Genomic DNA, 17,140 nt, shown 5'->3' with positions numbered 1-17,140 from the left:
CACATTTATATGTATACACTCTGCTACACAACGCTATCATCATCATCAGCCACAGTCTATCCTCTGCTAGATGAAGACCTCCCCATATCGTCATCGCCTCTCATGAACCTGCGATGCTAGAATGCATCTCACTCCTGCACGTGAGCTCTAGTAATATAATCCCAGGGTTAAAGTCCTTTCACAAGGACCTCTTTATCCATACTGCAGTCACAGCCTTCATAATATAAACTTCAACTTGGAACACGCTGCACAGTATCCTCACTCTCGAACAGACAGAAATGAATCGGGGGCACGATGGACCCACAGACAACGCGGGAAGGCAGCCACGCGGTAAGACGGCGCCAACAATTGCCCAAGCTCTGTCCTCCCCTCTATATAAAGGTGTTAGCGGCCAGTTAATGAGTGTTTACATGTGGGAGGAAACCGCCGCACCCGGAGGAAACCGAAATGTGCAAGGGGGAAACACTCTATCCCCATACAGACTACACAAGTGGAGTCCACATTTTTGCTGTACCGCCATCTCCAGGTGAGCCAGGCTGGGTATGGCAGCTCGACGCCTACGGAAAGCGAGCTTTACCAAATTTGTGCCATCCACCAAACCTTGCCTCCACAGTGCCGGATTACAGGCGTCCACAGCCTCCAACGTACAACTGGGGTTATGGTTATTTTATATTTCCCCAAGCGTACAATGGCGTATTGTGCATACAGCTCGTTTTGTCACTATCGCACGAGCGCCTCCCCCCGCGCCTTGTGGGCTGTGAGCGGTGTTCGATCATACTTCACCACGCTGGTCATCGCGGGTTTGTTGATGGTGGGGAGAGGGGGAGTGCAGAACAGCAGTGGATTTTTCCGCACTGCCGACTACCGCCCACAACTCCTACTGCACCTGCCTTTTTGTGCTTGGTGGTGGTCTCCCATCCCAAGCACTTCTCAGCTTCCGAGATCTGATGAGATGCATGGCGATTACAGCACAGCGATGGTCAACCAACCAAAATGTTCCCATAGATTTTAAGTGTTCAACGATATGCTCAAAGCTACTTAAATGATAGTCAGGTCAGCCGTTGTTGCAATACACCATGTAATGTTGGTTAACTCTGTGCGTTTTCACGTAACATCTAAGTATGTTCTTGATTTGAAGCTTTCGCGACTGCTGGAATTTCGGTAAAGTCACGTAGGTAGAAAAAAATATATATCACGACGCCTCCCTGGTCCAGCAGTTCGACTGCTGGATAATTTTTTTCCGCCTGAGGATGACCGCTTGTGTTGCGATCGAAACGTCGTGATATATTTAATTTTTTGTTTTATTTTTCTACCTACGTGACTTTACCGAAAGAACCAAAGAGTATTTAAATGTATATTATTTAATTGAGGTCAATAGACTATTTTCATTGTCACTTTCGTTCGTTATAGTTTTCGTTCTAGTTATAAAGAAAACTGCATTTTGCCAATGCAGCATACGGTTAGAAGCAGGCAGACAAACGTACAAACAGCTGGACGGACGGCTGGATGCAGACATACATTGTACATTTGATTATATGCATGCGTTCAAGGTAACGAGTTTTCTTCATTACAATGCCTTACAACAGATAAGTACACAGCTCACATACGCGCGCCAACTTCTGCAGCGTAATTGGCGTGCGAACAGTGTTCCTGTCAGAGTTTTTGTTGTTATAATTTACATTCACATACTACTCTGTTTCTTTATTTCGGAAAACCTTCTGGTAGAGTCCACATTCTGGCTTACCCGAAGTCCGGGCTTCAAGAGTTTTGTTTTGCTGTATCTCTGCTCAACGTGAATGATGGCTTGGCCGGCCGGCCCGGGTAGGAATGAATAAGAAAACACACATACTCTCCGTGATGACCGGCAACATTGATTGGTGAGCCATTTGTGTACCCAAGCCCCATTGCCAAGTTTCTGGATTTTGGCCAGGTGTGCCATGACTCACAGCTCAAATACATTCCTCCCTTGTGCACTGGGCCATAATTCCTGGGAGGTGTTTGTGAGGCAATCGGTCGCTGACATTTCACCTCTCTGTTTAGACTGAGCATGTGCGAGCCGCGTAGCCGAGCGGCCTCTTGCCAGCTATGCGCTGGCCTTAATAGGTGCTCTGTGTCAGCGAGCACCTATTTAAGGGCCAGTCGGTGAGACGCACACGAGGGCAAGCGATTTGGCCTGCGCCACAAATGCCCGCTGCGTGTGACTTTGTCTCCACGGCGATGATGCCGATGATCTTTGCACTGAGGCTGAGTTGACCTAAGGGAGGGACACGATGGGTTTGGATTCCAAAAATGCTGCTGGTGCTGTGTGTGGATGGGAATTTGAATCCGGGCTGGGAGGGTTGATAGCATAGTGTGATGACCATTGCACAGACAAATGTCCCCCGTATAGCCTTAACAGACTGTTGGGGTAAGTGCTGTTAGCGAGCAGCACCTATGAAGGTCGGCACGGCAATAGCTCACGCACTCATAGAGGCACACACCTGCGCCCTTGCAAAAACAGGCAACAATTGCAACCAACACCACGTGGTGGTGACGACACCAGAGCGCTTGTGCCAGGCTAGGTGCTCTTTAATACGTGCACACAAAGACACATGCGGCCGGTGTAGACTGTTAGTGCAAGTGCTGTTAGTGACGACCTATTAAGGGTGCAATGGCACATAATGGATCGGTGTGGCGATCACCCATGCCCGGCCACCTTTGTTTCCCCAGTGCTGATATGTACACACGGCACTAAGCACCCATTTGAGACTGGGTCGACAAAGGGGAGGCCCAGGAGTGGTTCAGATAATCGTCACTGGGCTCAAAGCGCAAATGTCCCTAACACTAGGCTGCTGATCCACACATAAACATTGACACGTACACACACGAGATAAAGATCCCCCGTGTAGCCTTATCAGACTGTTGGGGCAAGTGCTGTTAGCGAACGCCTCTGAAAACTGGCACGGCACACGAGGGGGTTGGTGGCCATCACCACGCCCGACCGCCTTTGTCTCCCAAGTGGTGATGTTTGCACATCGCGCCTAGTTCTCGTTTGAGATTGAGTCTACTTGGGGAAGGCCCGGGACCGGTTCAGATAACCGTCGCAGGTGTTGGCCGTGAGCGGGAATCGAACTCGGGTCACGAGGTTCGTAGCGCGCTAACCGCTACGCTACCCGCTCCGCATACCGTGCCAGACACACACACACAGTCAGTGGCATTGGGCCCACATTCCATACATTCAACGAATTCTTTTGAGATTCCTGAATTGCTTCTCATACCTTCCCTGCAAGGCAGCGGAACTGTGGCATCAAGTTCGGTGAAAGGATTCTCAAATGCGGTGAATTGTGCGTAAACAGAGACCTCCACATGGCAAGTCACACAAATGTCTCTCACACTTATCACGATGGCCCGATTCAGGCTTTTCTCGTTTATAATTATTATTATTATTGTTCACATCTCACAGGCTGGTGGTCTCTTTACTCGGAAATTGTTTTGGGTGGGCCCCTTGGGCCCCCCCCCCACCCCTTCTGCATGATTAATTTATTATAATATACTAGACAAAGTATCAATTATAATTTAACATTTGTTTAGCACAGACTGTGCTGTTGCCTCCTCCACTCTGTCTTAGCATGCCCCCCCTCCCCCCCCCGTAAACAAGGTGATGCTACAGGATTGAGTTAAGCTATAAATTATGCAATCCTGAAGTTGCTCACTTGGGTGTAATCTGAACGTAATTTAAGTGTAAAACGTCAACATTGTCATTATTTTTAAGTCTCATCATCACCCGTTAATCCTCGCTCGTCAATAATCTCAGCCAGTGCTTTTATGTAATCGTTCTTTTAGGGCCTCCACTTTGCAACTGGGATGTGAAAATAAATCATTGGTTGTTATTCATCATCGTCACACTGGAGAGTGGAAGACTCTCTTTTCTCCCACACTTAGCTCCATGGCCGTCACACGTTTCCCAACGAAGTGTACAAAACATTCAAAAAGTGAGTTTCAGCAGCAATAATATCGGCCTAAAAATAACTCCCAAATTTTATTTTCTTTGCCCAATAACTTTCTGAGCCAGACGCGCGAGCCAATTTCAGAAACTCTATCGCTTTAAAGCGCAGCGGTCGATGCAAAAAAATTGCCAAAGAAACGTTTCCTGGGGCCACGCAGAATTGCGGCACGTCAGCATCGCATAATGCCACCCTTTGAACATTTTTTAAAAATAACATTTTGCTGTGGCCTTCACATTTTCCCTTCCAGGGCATACGACGTCAGCACAAGCTGGTATGTGCTGGTGGTCGGCTCAGTCTTCATTCACGGGGCCATGTTTTTCCCGAGAAGCAGGTGAGGTCACACACACACACAGAGAGAGATAGAGCGCGAGAGTGCGTGGCGTGTGCCTGGAGAATGGAGATTGGCTGGGTGTGTGACTTGCCACGTGCGCATGAGCGCTTGCATTTTTTTTACACTTTCCATATAATGTTGAAAGCGTTTATGGATCAATTATGTCTTGTCTGTCCGTTTGTAATTGGGGGGGAAGTCTGAAAACCGTCGTAAAGATGAGCCAATATGAGCACAATTTTGGTGTAACGTTTAAGTTGCGATGATGAACTCGTCTATATGAATCTGACCGAATATATTAAATAGTTAGCACAACTTGGAAATACGCAAACCAGTACTAACATAAACCTTGCCCCTGCTGTGAAACTACTGCGGGCTACGTCTGTGAAACATAACACCTCCGTGACGGTAGCCTTGTGCTCTATCAATGGCGTGAACACCAAATGTACTTGCGGGTATTTTTTATGATTTGATAACATACACATTCAAATGGGGATCGTTGTTTTCTGTGTGTTGTTTTATGTGTGTGTGGCGGAGCGGTGGTGTGTAGCAGTTAGCACACTGCACTACAAACCCGCAGACCCGAGTTAGATTCCCGCTCATGGCCACCAACACCAGTGACGATTATCTGAACCACTCCTGGGCCTCCCCTAGGTCGACTCAGCATCAAATGGGTACCTGGTGCGGCGTGTAAACATCGCCGCTGGGGAGACAAAGGCGGTCGGGCGTGGTGCTGGCCACCCACCCCCTCGTGTGCCATGCCGGCCTTCATAGGTGCTCGGTAACAGCACTTGCCCCAGCAGTCTGTTGAAAGTATACGGGGGGATCTTTGACTTTGCCTTTGCCTTGTGTGTGTACGTGCAAGCCTACTGCAATATTCTGTCGAGTGCTAAGCATCTGGGAGGGTGTGGTGGCGGTGGCGGGTGGTGGTGATGGTGGCTGCCACCATGGGACTGGTTTTCATTCCCTGGAGGCAAATTGTAGCCGTAGCCATGGGAGAGGAATGCCCGGCTTCCTAAGGCAAGTGGCATGACCTCATTAGATTCCTGTGATCAGCAGCAGCCGTGAGTGTAATGGGAGGGAATGGTATTGGATGGAGGCGGGGGTGGGGGCAATGGGAGGCTTCATTGCAGAAATCCCCTGGGGGGGGGGGGGGGGGTGGTGGTGACTGCGGCAGCAGTGCCTGAAGAAATGCGTGGGAGGATGAAAGAAAACCGTGATGGCTTGAAAGCGATGGAGAGCCTAATTCCTCGCAGCATTGAAATTGATGGGGAATTGTATTGATGATGGGATAATACGTAGAGGCGGATGTATTCCTTTCCGTACATTGACCGTTTACAAATGCGGTCGCAGCAGCGGTTACGTGACTGCTGAATAACGACCTCTCCCACGCGATGTTTCTTGGTGAGGGTTGTCTGACCATACTTCACCCACCAGGCTGGCCCAGTGCAGGTTGGCGCACGGGACCGGTTGAGGTATTACGCGCCGTTCATGTGAGCTGGTGCCACCAGGAGTTGAACTCGGGTGGCCGGGGGTTCATCGCGCCGCGCGCTATCGAACGCGTCACCACCGCCGCTCTGCCGCTTTAAACGTGGTGCCAAATTGTTGCGTAGAAAACGTTTCCGGTTGTACCTCTCGGAAGATCCAAAGGCTTTGGGCCAATAGTTTTTAAGAAACGGTCGTTCAACAATTCTGCTAATAAAGCCCTTTATATTATACACGTATGTTCTTTGGGTCTTTCGGTAAAGACACGCAGATAGAAAAATAATAAAAATATCACGACGTTTCGATCGCAACACAAGGAATCGTCATCGGGTGAAACAAATATATCGTCATTAGGTGAATTTTGTTTTTTTTTCACCTGATGACGATTGCTTATGTTGCGATCGAAACGTCGTGATATTTTTTATTATTATTTTTCTATCTACGTGGCTTTACCGAAAGACCTAAAGAATATGAATTCCTGCAGTCACGAAAGCTTTAAGTCAAGATATACACGTATGTTCAGAAATAAAACGGGATAGAAAGGTGGTGGTCAAGAACACTCAAATTAGCATGGGGCGCTCGGTGTTAAATTCCCACAAAGGTAGTACTCATTTGATCTGCACGAATGGTGAACTGAGTTGACCCTCCGATTGGATTTTAGGCTTGCATGCTTTCCATCGCGGGGTCCACACACAGCAGCTTCTCACTTCGCCGTGCAAATTAAAGCCTCTTTAATACGTCGTGTTTTTTAATAGCTGCGTTCAGTACACTGACGTGGGCATCGGCTCCCCGTGTCCTGTGAGAAAGTCTGTAGAGCTAGGCCTGTGAGCAATTGTGCAGAAAACCACTCGTTACGTTACAGTGGCAAGAGTCGGTCGGCCGAGCTCCGGTCAGCCTCGCAGCGCCGGCTTTTCGGCTAACGCCGTCGAACAAAGGCGGTCGCTGCATCGCGCGCTTTCAGATGCGCTTCGGCGGCCGTCTGGAACGCTCTTCCTTCTAATATTAGGAAGCCACTGGCGCTATGCACTTGTATATCTAGATTGAAAACTAATTTCTCTAGAACTGCTTTTTGTCTTTAGTTTGTTATGCGTCCCGAAGCACCTCTGATTAGCGTGGTTGGCCACGTAGGGTGCGAAAGAAGTTCAACATGCACACATGCAATGGCTCCGATGCAAGTGTTGTGGTCGCTTGCCTCTCGTTTATCGGTCTTTTACTTTGCCACGTGTGGGGAAGACAGGAGGCCTTCATCCAGCAGCGGATTGACCCTAGGTGGCCGACGACGACGACGATTTATTCATTGGAAGCAAATCAACGACTCGTCTCACGTCGGTCGTTCACTTTTCATACACTGTGAGCGTGTTTCGGGCGTTCCGTTTGTCACCGCCGGCAGGTTCACATACAGCATCCACACGCACACACACACACATATAATTTTTAATGTGCGGAGACCTTTTGTGGAGTCGTGTTGCATGCGCCACGGTGCCTCGCGTTTGATCTTTGACGACGGGGAGACAAAGCTGTGAAGATTTTTTTTTGAAGTTTTCGGATGAAAATACTTCACAACCCCCCTTGCCCTTTAGCGGGTCGTTACACGTGGAACGTTGGGCCAACGTTGGGCCAACCACATGCAAACGTCGCGTGTTTACTGGGCGATGCTGTCTAATAAATGAGACTTGTGCGTTGGCTTACTGCTACTGGTCGTAGCGTAACCTTTAATTTGCACATTAGAGCGTCACTGAGTCCCGTGGCTCTCTTTCAGGAGGGGTGCCGCCAGTTTTCGGGAACAATGATTGGAGTGTAGATTCCACTTGCGAACCGTGTATAACCACTGCCTTTGGGAGCTGCCTTGGTATAATGGTTAGCACACTGGGCCTGCAATCCAGAGGTCTGCTGTTCGATTCCATCTTCCGGCGCAGTGGTTGAAACAAAGGTGCAAGTTTCTCAAATCCCCCGCCTCTGTCCACCCAGCAGTATTAATGAGGTCACCACAGTCATGCGATATGGCAGGTTGAGTGCGGTAGGGTGCGGGTTACTCCCACCTCTTCCAGCTGATCTGGTCAATGTCAAAGAGTAGACCACAAATACCCTCCAGCGTTCACTCCGGTGGAGGGCCTTCCGTCAGCAGTGGCATGAGCGAGCAACTGCAGGGGCTGCGCGTTTGCTTTATCTTCGACTTATTCCACGGCAATTCACACCAGTTGGCTACCGATTCCTCACTGCTGCTGGAATGGACTGTGATCTATCCATGCCTGCAATCTTCATCAATCTCCACTACGGTCTGAGGTGAGAGTCTATACACCGCTGCTGGTGTGCCATAGAAGCCCTGGGGGTGTGTTGTAGAGGGATATGAATGGGTTTGATGTTGCTCATACGGAAGCAATGCTCACAGGCTTGGTATCTGTCAACCCCTCAAATGTTGGCATTGAGGCTGGTGAGATTTTGAATATAGGTGCAGTATATGATCAACAAGACAATATCAGTTTGCTGTAAAGGTGATTTTTATTATTTTAACATCTGACTGCGCATGGCACTGGGTGGCAGGAAACTTGATTCACGAAATAATATTTGCCAATTAAAATCCATGGTTAGGGGGTCAAGTTAGCATCTCATCTCTCCCGGGTAGATAAAATAAGTACCTAATTTGTAGGAGGTCACCAATTGTTAATGTAGGGATATATGGGTCACTGTCATGTGAATGTGGAATTTCTACTACCAGTTTATGGCCACCATTCGATCAGGAAACACATTTTACTTTGAATTTTAGAAAAAATGTTTTACATATTACTATTTATGCTGGAAATAATCTGGGGCACTCTTTTAACAAATCCTTAGTTGGGAATGCTTCAACATTTATTTAGTTTATTCGTTTGTGGAAGGAAAGGATTTTTTGGCGAAATGAAAATCTGAGATTCTCGTCTGGATCAATTAGAGGCATCGATTAGATTGGCTTTGTAGGCAATAACATAGCTCCTTGCTGTTAGCCATTTAACAAAAATTAAATCTTTCGTTGTTCAAATCAATCCCAGTGACCTTGCTTATTTTTTCCCCAACAATTATTGAAAAGACACCGGTTTTGATTTTTGTTTCGGAGGGAACCACATTTCTGTTTGGGCCCGGCTCGGTAAAAAAAAAACAAATTCTGAAAAGCGCATTAGCATTTTTGGTTTTAATAATAGCGTTAACGTCGTGCTTGCACAGAGTGTGAGAGACAGAGAGAGAGAGAGAAAACACGTGTCTGATTTAATGTGCGTGCTCACTGCCTTGCCCAGGGGCAGAGAGAGGGGCGCATGACCTCACGCACTGTACTCTGAGCGAGCGTTTCTTATTGCCGCCAGGAGGGAGAGGGGGGGTCTGCATGAAAATGCGACGCAGATGTTTGGAAGGGGTAGGGGGGGGGGCCCACCGCGCGACGCTGCCGCTCGCGAGAAGGGCCTCGCCCGCGTCCCACCAAGAAAAAAACACGAAAAAAAGCGCGCGTAAAATTAAAAATCGAGCGTTGCGAGGCGCGCGGGTAACTTTCCCTCCTTTTCCCGCGGGAGAGATTTTACTTGGAGCCGCGTACACGGCAAGATGCACGTGTCCTGTAGCGTGTAATCATGGGTGGGTGGGGGGGGTGGTTAGTGGTTGCGCATCAACAAACTAAGATGCAAGTGACCTGGGTTCAACTTGTGGCCGAGCCTCAAACACGTGGGCAAATCGGTATGTTCTCTGACCCAGGGAAAGCCAAGTTGGGTTCATAGCACTGAGCTAACCACTGACACCCCCTCCCACCCCCCCCCCCGAGTTTTTGTTTTTATTAAATTCTAATTACATCCCAGTTGTGTAAATGGAGTCAGTTAATGAGGCAAGTTAACGTCAGTCGGCAGAGAATCTTATCGTGGTCCGGGCAGTAATGGCAAGGACTACTCGGCCAATAAAGTTTGATTTGTCTTTTCCCCCAATTGTATTGCGTTTGTGCAATTGGCACCATGTCACGAGACAGGCTCTTCATTCAGAACACCACGCTTATCGATAACAAGTCTTAAGAGGAAGGGGGCATCGCTGAACTTCTTCTGATATCCAAAGTTTTCTCTCATTCGCGGATAATGGGATGGATGTAGTGCTTCCGAATGACCACTTCTGGGTGATAATATGAATAATTGCCCACCGACTGCGAGGAACCAGAGGGTCACTTGAAGGGATCTCAAGTGTGTAGCTCTGTGAACTCCACTTCCGTGCTGCATTCTAACACAAAGGGTCGCACTGCTCTGTGTGAGCTCGATAGATCATTCGGCCGCGGGGCGCGGCACCGGTCGCACAGTTTGGGAAAAAATTGGGTGGGGGGTAAAGACAAAAATATACTTGCAATAATATCGATAGTAATGAAGGAATAATCACTCTATGGATAACAGGAGCTTGCGTGTATCAATGTCGAGGCACGGATCGTATGTTCATCACGTAACGGGTATGTCAATAGGTGAATCGTGCGACGTTATTTGTTATGGTGAAGCGGATGCGGCATAAATCTAATAACTAAATCGAGTCGTGGGATGTGGGAGGTGGCCGCAGTGTCACGGAGGGCTTTGGTGTGCGGTATTATCCAAACTTCCGTTATTTGTAATTTATTCTCATCCTGCCGGTCATCGTTCGGTCAGAGTTGAATAAGCTCAACCTGTTGAGACGGATTGGGATGTGGTTTGGGCGAGAGAGCATGATTGTGATAGCTTGACATCATTTTGTGAACACGTGTTTCAAGTGTGTGTGTGTGCACGTTCAAGTGTATGCTTTGCTGTGCGTGTGCGGAGCAGTAGCCTGGTGGGTCGTGCGCTGAGCTACGAACCTGGCGGCCTGATTTTAATTTCCGACTGCGCCTCTGTGGCGAGATGTTATCTCCCTTACCTGGTACGCAGGAGGTCATGGGTTCGATCCCGACCCTAACGATGCTTGTATATTTGCAGTTTGCATGTGCTCCCCATGGTAGCGTGGATTTTGCTCCAGGTTCTCCGGTTTTTCCCTCAACATTTACAAACAAGTGTTTCCGAATATTTGCTTCCTGTACATGGCCACATGATCAGCCACTTCGTTGAGCTATCATTTGTCGCCAGGTCACCTTTGAAAAAGAGCTACATAGCTCAGTGGGTCTTACCTGGGTAAATAAAACAGTTTCGTTTTACATCGGTGGTGATTATCTGGAATGGTTCTCAGCCTCCCAGAGGCTGACTTGGTCTTGGTAATGAGCACCTGGGACAATCAGCACTGGGGCGACAAAGGTGGCTAGGCGTGGTGCTAACCACACCACCACCTCGTGCGGTTTTCATAGGCGCTCCCAGCGGCCTCCGTAGGCTACACGGGGATCTTTGTCTGTGCACGAGAGAGAGAGACAGCGGCGTTCAACATCGGTCCGAGCACCGGGCCACGCACATGAGCGGCATTGATATGGGCCCACTAGGTCAACTCGGCCTTCAGTGAGCAACTGGCACGGTGCATAAACCGCACCATGCCATCGTGCTTCTTCATTTCTGCCTCCGTAGGGGGCCGCTGAGGTCGATATGGCTACATGAGGGATCGTCGTGTGGATGCGTCCTTAAGACTCAATCACCGCATTATGTACTAATCTGCCTTTGTCATCATCTATGCCTGGCAGCGCAGATAATGGAGTGGGGGGAAAAAAAAAGTTAATTAACCGGGATTGCCAATAAGCTCGTACAACACTGACTTTGTCATCCGTAATAAGAGGTTGATGCAACAATAGCTGATTGAACGCTCGCATCGTAGCGTGTAGCGCGTCGACGCACGTGACAGAGACGGAGACAAAGAGGGGGGGGTCCCCCAGTTAGCCCTGCGGGCTGTCTGGGTCTCGTGCTGTTTGCAGGCACTTGCTATGAAACCAGCGCGACTCGCAAGGGCGTGTTGAACCCAGAAGCATGCACGGATGGTCACCTTTATCTTCCAAGTGCTGATGTTCAAAAGACAAAGATCCCCCCGTGTAGCCTGTAACAGACTGTTGGGGAAAGTGCTGTTAGCGAGCACCTATGAATGCCCGAACGGCACACGGAGGGGGTGGGTGGCCAGCACCGCGCCCGGCCGCCTTTGTCTCCCCAGTGGCGATGTTTACACACCGCACCGGGTTACTCATTTGAGGCTGAGTCGACCGAGGGGGAGGCCCAGGGACCGGTTCAGATAATCGTCACCGGTGTTGGCCGTGGGCTGGGGAATCGAACTCGGGTCGCCAGGTTTATAACGCAGTGCGCTAACCGCTACACTACCGCTCGCACACATACACTGCATTATTATTACAATGTCTATTTCCCCCAGGTTATTCCTTGCAGAAAACAAACAAGACCTACGATCTTAATGTTGAAATTAAGGCTATGGCGTTCGATTAACATGACTGCCTTCAAATTTGCGCGATTTGCTCGAGTGTTGTGCTGGGTCTGTGCAAAAGCGCGCGTCTTCATTGTGTGTCGTTACCATGTCCACCAGCAGGACGGGACGGGGGGGTCCCTTTTGCTTGCACCAACCTGCCAAAATAAAATCCTAGACGTTGTTGCTGTCAGATGTCTGCCGGTGGTGCCAGCGCTTAAACGACGTTCAGGAGGAGTGTGGTGGGATTGTGCTGGCGCCACTGCTGATGCCACGGATTTTAACAATTCCCCACTCCCACCCCCCCCCCCCGTCAACCATGTGACTCAGTAGGTGGTAAAGGTCTTTCATTAGCAGACACATCTGGTAGTGTGTTCAGTGGCTCCAAAGGTATATTCTCCTTGCCCACTCTCTTCCGTCTCCCCACCCCACCACTCCCTTCACACGAAAACTCATCCTCACAGCCACTTCTCTGGACCCTACCCCCATCTTAGCCCCGAAGGCATTCTCTGATCCTGCACCGACCGCCCCCCCCCCCCACCGCTGCCTTCCATCTCAACGCCACCCCAACACCATCCCACCTTCGTAAACCCCCACAAACACCTTAGCCAACACTCTCCGGCCACCGAGGAAGCACCCACCGCCGGCTAGAGAGAGAGAGAGAGTTAATGTCCCGCACGGGACATCAGAAATGAAAATTGCAGTTCTTCTCGTTGATTTGTTTTGATGGGCCCACTATTATCCCATGTTGTGCTTCCAATCTGTTGTAATGACGCTAATAAAAGAGTGGCGCTCCCATCATACCCTCAGGGTCGTCGGTCAGCTCGCCACTCGCTGCGCGACTTATGTATGCGGCGAGCGCTGATGCAAGTTGAGTAATTCTTTCTTACGTGGAGGATTTCCAAAATTCACCATCTGCTGCTGCTGCCGCTGCAAACGTTCATAGGCCGCGTCCAAAAATACCGCAGTGTTTTATTTTATTCAAATAGCGGCGTTAGTCCGACTCGAAAAATCTACGTTGACTTGTACGCGGTGTGCCCGCGGGTCTTCACCTGATGAAGGCCGCTTGTGTTGTGGCCGAAGCGTCGTGAGAATTTTATTGTGTTATTTTAGTTTATCAATTTGTTATTTTATTCTCATTCTACGTGACTTTACCGAAATAACCAAAGAAGACGTTCCGTCCTAATTAACGGCACGCCGTTTAATAGCAGTACTGAGATCACGTTTCGGAGCAAAGAACCTTGTGGTTTTTATTATTTTTTTTGAACAGCAAAGAGAAGGAAGCTAAAAGAATGTGAAATACACTGCGGTTGGAGAGAACTTTTTTTTGCAAAATGGTCACTCAAAGAATGCGATTTCTTTTTGGCAACAATATATATTACGTAACGCATTTTTTCCCCCCTATATTCTGTGACTAATGAGAAATATGCCTTAGGTCTTATTGGGTTATCCGTGTAGCCTTCAAACTAGCCGACTGTACGTTTCTGTTTATTGCTGTAATTTCCTTCTAATTATCAGACGCAAGCGTTTGAAAATGCAACAACGTATATAGTCCGTCCTTCCGGGGTCAATGAAACGAGCACTTGGGGTGTGGAAAAGCTGAGTAGCTTTCCAAATGAATGACTGACCACCTCTATAAGAAATGTGGAATTTCCACCAACCTTTCAAAAAGACGAATATCCCCCGTGGTTTTATAGCCTGTAACAGGCTGTTGGGGCAAGAGCTTTGAGCGAGCACCTACGAAGGCCGGCGCTGCACACGAGAGGCGGTGTGGCCAGGACCACGCCCGGCCGCCTTTGTCTCCCGAGTGGCGATGTGTACACATCACACACAGGCCTCCTCATTTGAACCCGAGTCGAGCACTTTCTCTACCCACCCCCCACCCACCCACTCGCTCGCTCGCGTACATTTAGCGCAACAACAACAACAACAAAAACCGAACACAAACGCGTCCAATTAAATCTGCAGTTCGGGGAAGGCATGAACACAAATTTTATTTGGGTGGACTCATTTGTTTGAGACGGCACGGCCCCACCACCACGCGAGCGCGCACACGTGTTGCCAATGCACGCAACTGCCCGTGTGTGTGTCTACTCAAAGGGGTGTGTGCGCGCAGCGAATGTCGCCCAGCTTCTGTGTGAAAACACCACCCACTACCCCCCTAGCGGAGTGCCATGTGCCCTGCGAGAGAGGGGGGGGCCCATTGTGAGGCCACGCAAGCCAATTGGGCTCGGCATGCTAATCCGCGCTATTCCCCCCACCACCATCACCACCACCACCCCTCCCCCCGGCCAATCGGAGAGAGTGGTGGGGGACTTCCTCGCATTGGAATGCGTGCGGGCCCCCCCTCCTCTCTCACTCTCTCGCCTGCCCGCCCCAGCCGCTCCAGATGCACGCAAAGCCACGGGCCACAGCACTCGGTTGGTGCTCGCTCATTCTCGGTGGCGTTTGAATTCAGAGGCGGCGCGTTGCTTTGCTTGCGCTCCTCGGGCAACCGCCGATGAGCCGGTCGGACAATTCAGCCGGTTCAGCCAGCCAGCCAGGAGAGCCATTCAACACGGGGGTCGGGACAGCTGACCTTAGAAGACAATTTGTATTTATTTTTAATAGGCTGTGTTTTTTTTAATGTGTGTAAATTAAATCACGGTGGATAACGAGAGCCGCATGCCTGCTGCTGCTGCTGCTTCTTCCTCCTGGGTGAGCCGAGTGAGCGCGCTGCGGCATTCCGACGGTGGCCGTCCGCGTGAGTCTTTTGAGCTGCACGTTCGCGCGCGCGCGCACAAAGACAAATGTGCCCCGGATAGCCTCGGAACGGAATTTTGGGGCAAGTGCTGGTTTAGCGAGTAGCACCTTAATGAAGGTCCGGCATCGCATGCAAGGGGAGGCGGGGAGTTGTGGGTGGAGGGCGGTGTGGACAGCACCACGCCCGGACAGCCTTTGTCTCCCCAGTGACACACACGCGCGTGTCCACTTTGAGAGCCGGCGCGTGCCCGGACCCGAAGATCGGATGGATGGAAGCTTGGTCGTCTTGAGAGAGAGTGCGCTCCCGTGGTGAGATGTTAACTACCTCGCCCTGCTAGACAGGAGGTTCGTGGGTTCGATCCCGACTCTTGACGCCTGCTGTATATTTGGAGTTTTCACGCTTCTCTCTCTCCCCCGTGGCCGCGTGGAATTCTCTCCGGGTCCTCCGGATTTCGCCTCGACATTTAGAATGAACATCGCGCGTTTAGGAGTTAGTTTGGCTGCTGTAAATCTCCACGTGATGAGCCAACTTCGTTGTCGAGCTATTATTTGGTGGCCAAGTCGCTTCCGAAAGGAAGAGCTACATAGCTCTGTGAGCCTTACCTGGTCAAATAAAATCGATTTAAATAGTTTAAATAAGTTACTGCCAAGATTGTGTTTGCGTGTTGTCGGAGGTAGTGTAGTGGTCAGCGCGCTGCTATGCTACGAACCCGGCCCACCAGAGTTCGTTTCGCGCTCACGGCCAACACCAAGTGACGATTGTCTGAACCGGTTTTGGGCCTCCCCTAGGTCGACTCGGCCTCGAATGAGTAGCCGGTGCGGTGTGTAAACATCGTCCACCGGGGAAGACAAAGGCGGCCGGGCGTGGTGCTGGCCACCCACTCTCTCGTGTGCCGTGCCGGCCTTCATAGGTGCTCGCTAACAGCACTTGCCCCTACAGTCTGTTACAGGCTACACAGGGGTGGTGGGAGGGCATGTTTGGTCTGGTGATGGGTGCACTGTGGATGCATCTTTCGACTCGAGCACAGCTGTTCCTGTTTAAACTGACTTGTGGCTGTACGGAGGCGATATTCGGGGCCAGCGTGTGAATGAATGCCTGTCTGTCCATCCGAAGGAATTGGACCAGTAAACATGGCTGTTCGGAAAATATTAGTCAATATGTAAAATTCATGATAACAAGTCCCCGGGATTGGAAAGTGCAGTGAGCGTTTTTAATATACTTGCGCCTTTTACATCCGGCACTTGAAATATTTAATGTCATAACGTGTGGATTTGATGTTGTTAAACCGAGCACTTAGGTCAAGTTGGTTACTATCATTTAATATTCTCTCGTTACTCACACGGCGTTGCGATTGTATTGCAAGAACTGTGTACAGTGTTTCTTGTTTATAAATATGGGATTCTTTACTTTTTTAATTTAAGCTCAAATTTGTGCCCTTTGGGTACATTATAATTAATCACAGCATGTCATATACACGTACCAAAACAAATACCCCCCCCCCCCCCCCGTATAGCCTTAGCCATATATTTGGGGCAAGTGCTGTTAGCAAGCACCTATGAAGGCCGGCATGGCACACGACAGGGTGGGTGGCCAGCACCACACTCATCCGCCTTTGTCTCCCTCGTGGCGATGTTTACACATCGCACCAGGTACTCATATGAGGCTGATTCGACCTAGGTGAGGACCAGAGCTTGTTCAGATAATCGTCAGTGGTGTTGGCCATGAGCAGGAATTGAACTCGGGTGACCGGGTTTTTGTAGCACAGCGTGCTAGGCGCTACACTACGCAAATACCGGTGGTGTACGCGCATTCATAATAACAATGTTACATTTGTTCACAGTTCTGAATTTTAGGGAATAAAAATCTAATAAACATCTTTTCATGGAATTTATATGATTATGAAGATCAAAGATGCGTGATTGATTTTTCCAAACTCAGTTTTTACATGTCAACATAGTAAACTAATGTTGCGAACCATTGTCAATCCACTGCTGGATCAAGGTCTCACCATGAGTTTATCAATCATGGGGGTCGTTTGAGAATACTTTACCTGGCTGTGTAGTGCAGATTGCTGAATGATGGAGTTCCATGACTGGTTCAGATATTGTGTGTTTGTATGTTGGACTTCTTTTGCACCGTACGTAGCCAACCGTGCTAATCGGAGGTCCGGGGGAAGGACAGCAAACTAAAGACACTTGCTGCTCACCATAGACTTTAACCATTGCCAGGAATTTAACTCGGGTTTCCAGGTTTATA

The 17,140-nt window shown here is 49.5% G+C and overlaps 1 protein-coding gene across 7 annotated transcripts in view; it reads left to right on the top strand.

Moving 5' to 3' along the window:
• Positions 1 to 17,140, top strand: part of RAPGEF2 (Rap guanine nucleotide exchange factor 2) — a 213,866-nt gene that overhangs the window by 42,369 nt on the left and 154,357 nt on the right. For 5 of the 7 annotated variants that reach the window (XM_076073366.1, XM_076073363.1, XM_076073365.1 and 2 more), the window contains exon 4: positions 4,234 to 4,317. In XM_076073366.1, the coding sequence (XP_075929481.1) occupies positions 4,234 to 4,317 (84 nt within the window). Of the gene's footprint in view, positions 1 to 4,233; positions 4,318 to 14,503; positions 14,839 to 14,865; positions 14,885 to 17,140 lie in introns of those variants that run through there. The other 2 variants (XM_076073367.1, XM_076073368.1) reach the window with 2 other exon arrangements.

Source organism: Petromyzon marinus, chromosome 41 (assembly GCF_048934315.1).
Source record: "Petromyzon marinus isolate PM22_M1 ecotype Great Lakes invasive population chromosome 41, UKy_Petmar_22M1.pri1.0, whole genome shotgun sequence".
Lineage (NCBI taxonomy): Eukaryota > Metazoa > Chordata > Hyperoartia > Petromyzontiformes > Petromyzontidae > Petromyzon > Petromyzon marinus.
The sequence above is the reverse complement of the archived record's forward strand: the minus strand, read 5'-3'. Positions and strand labels throughout refer to the sequence as shown.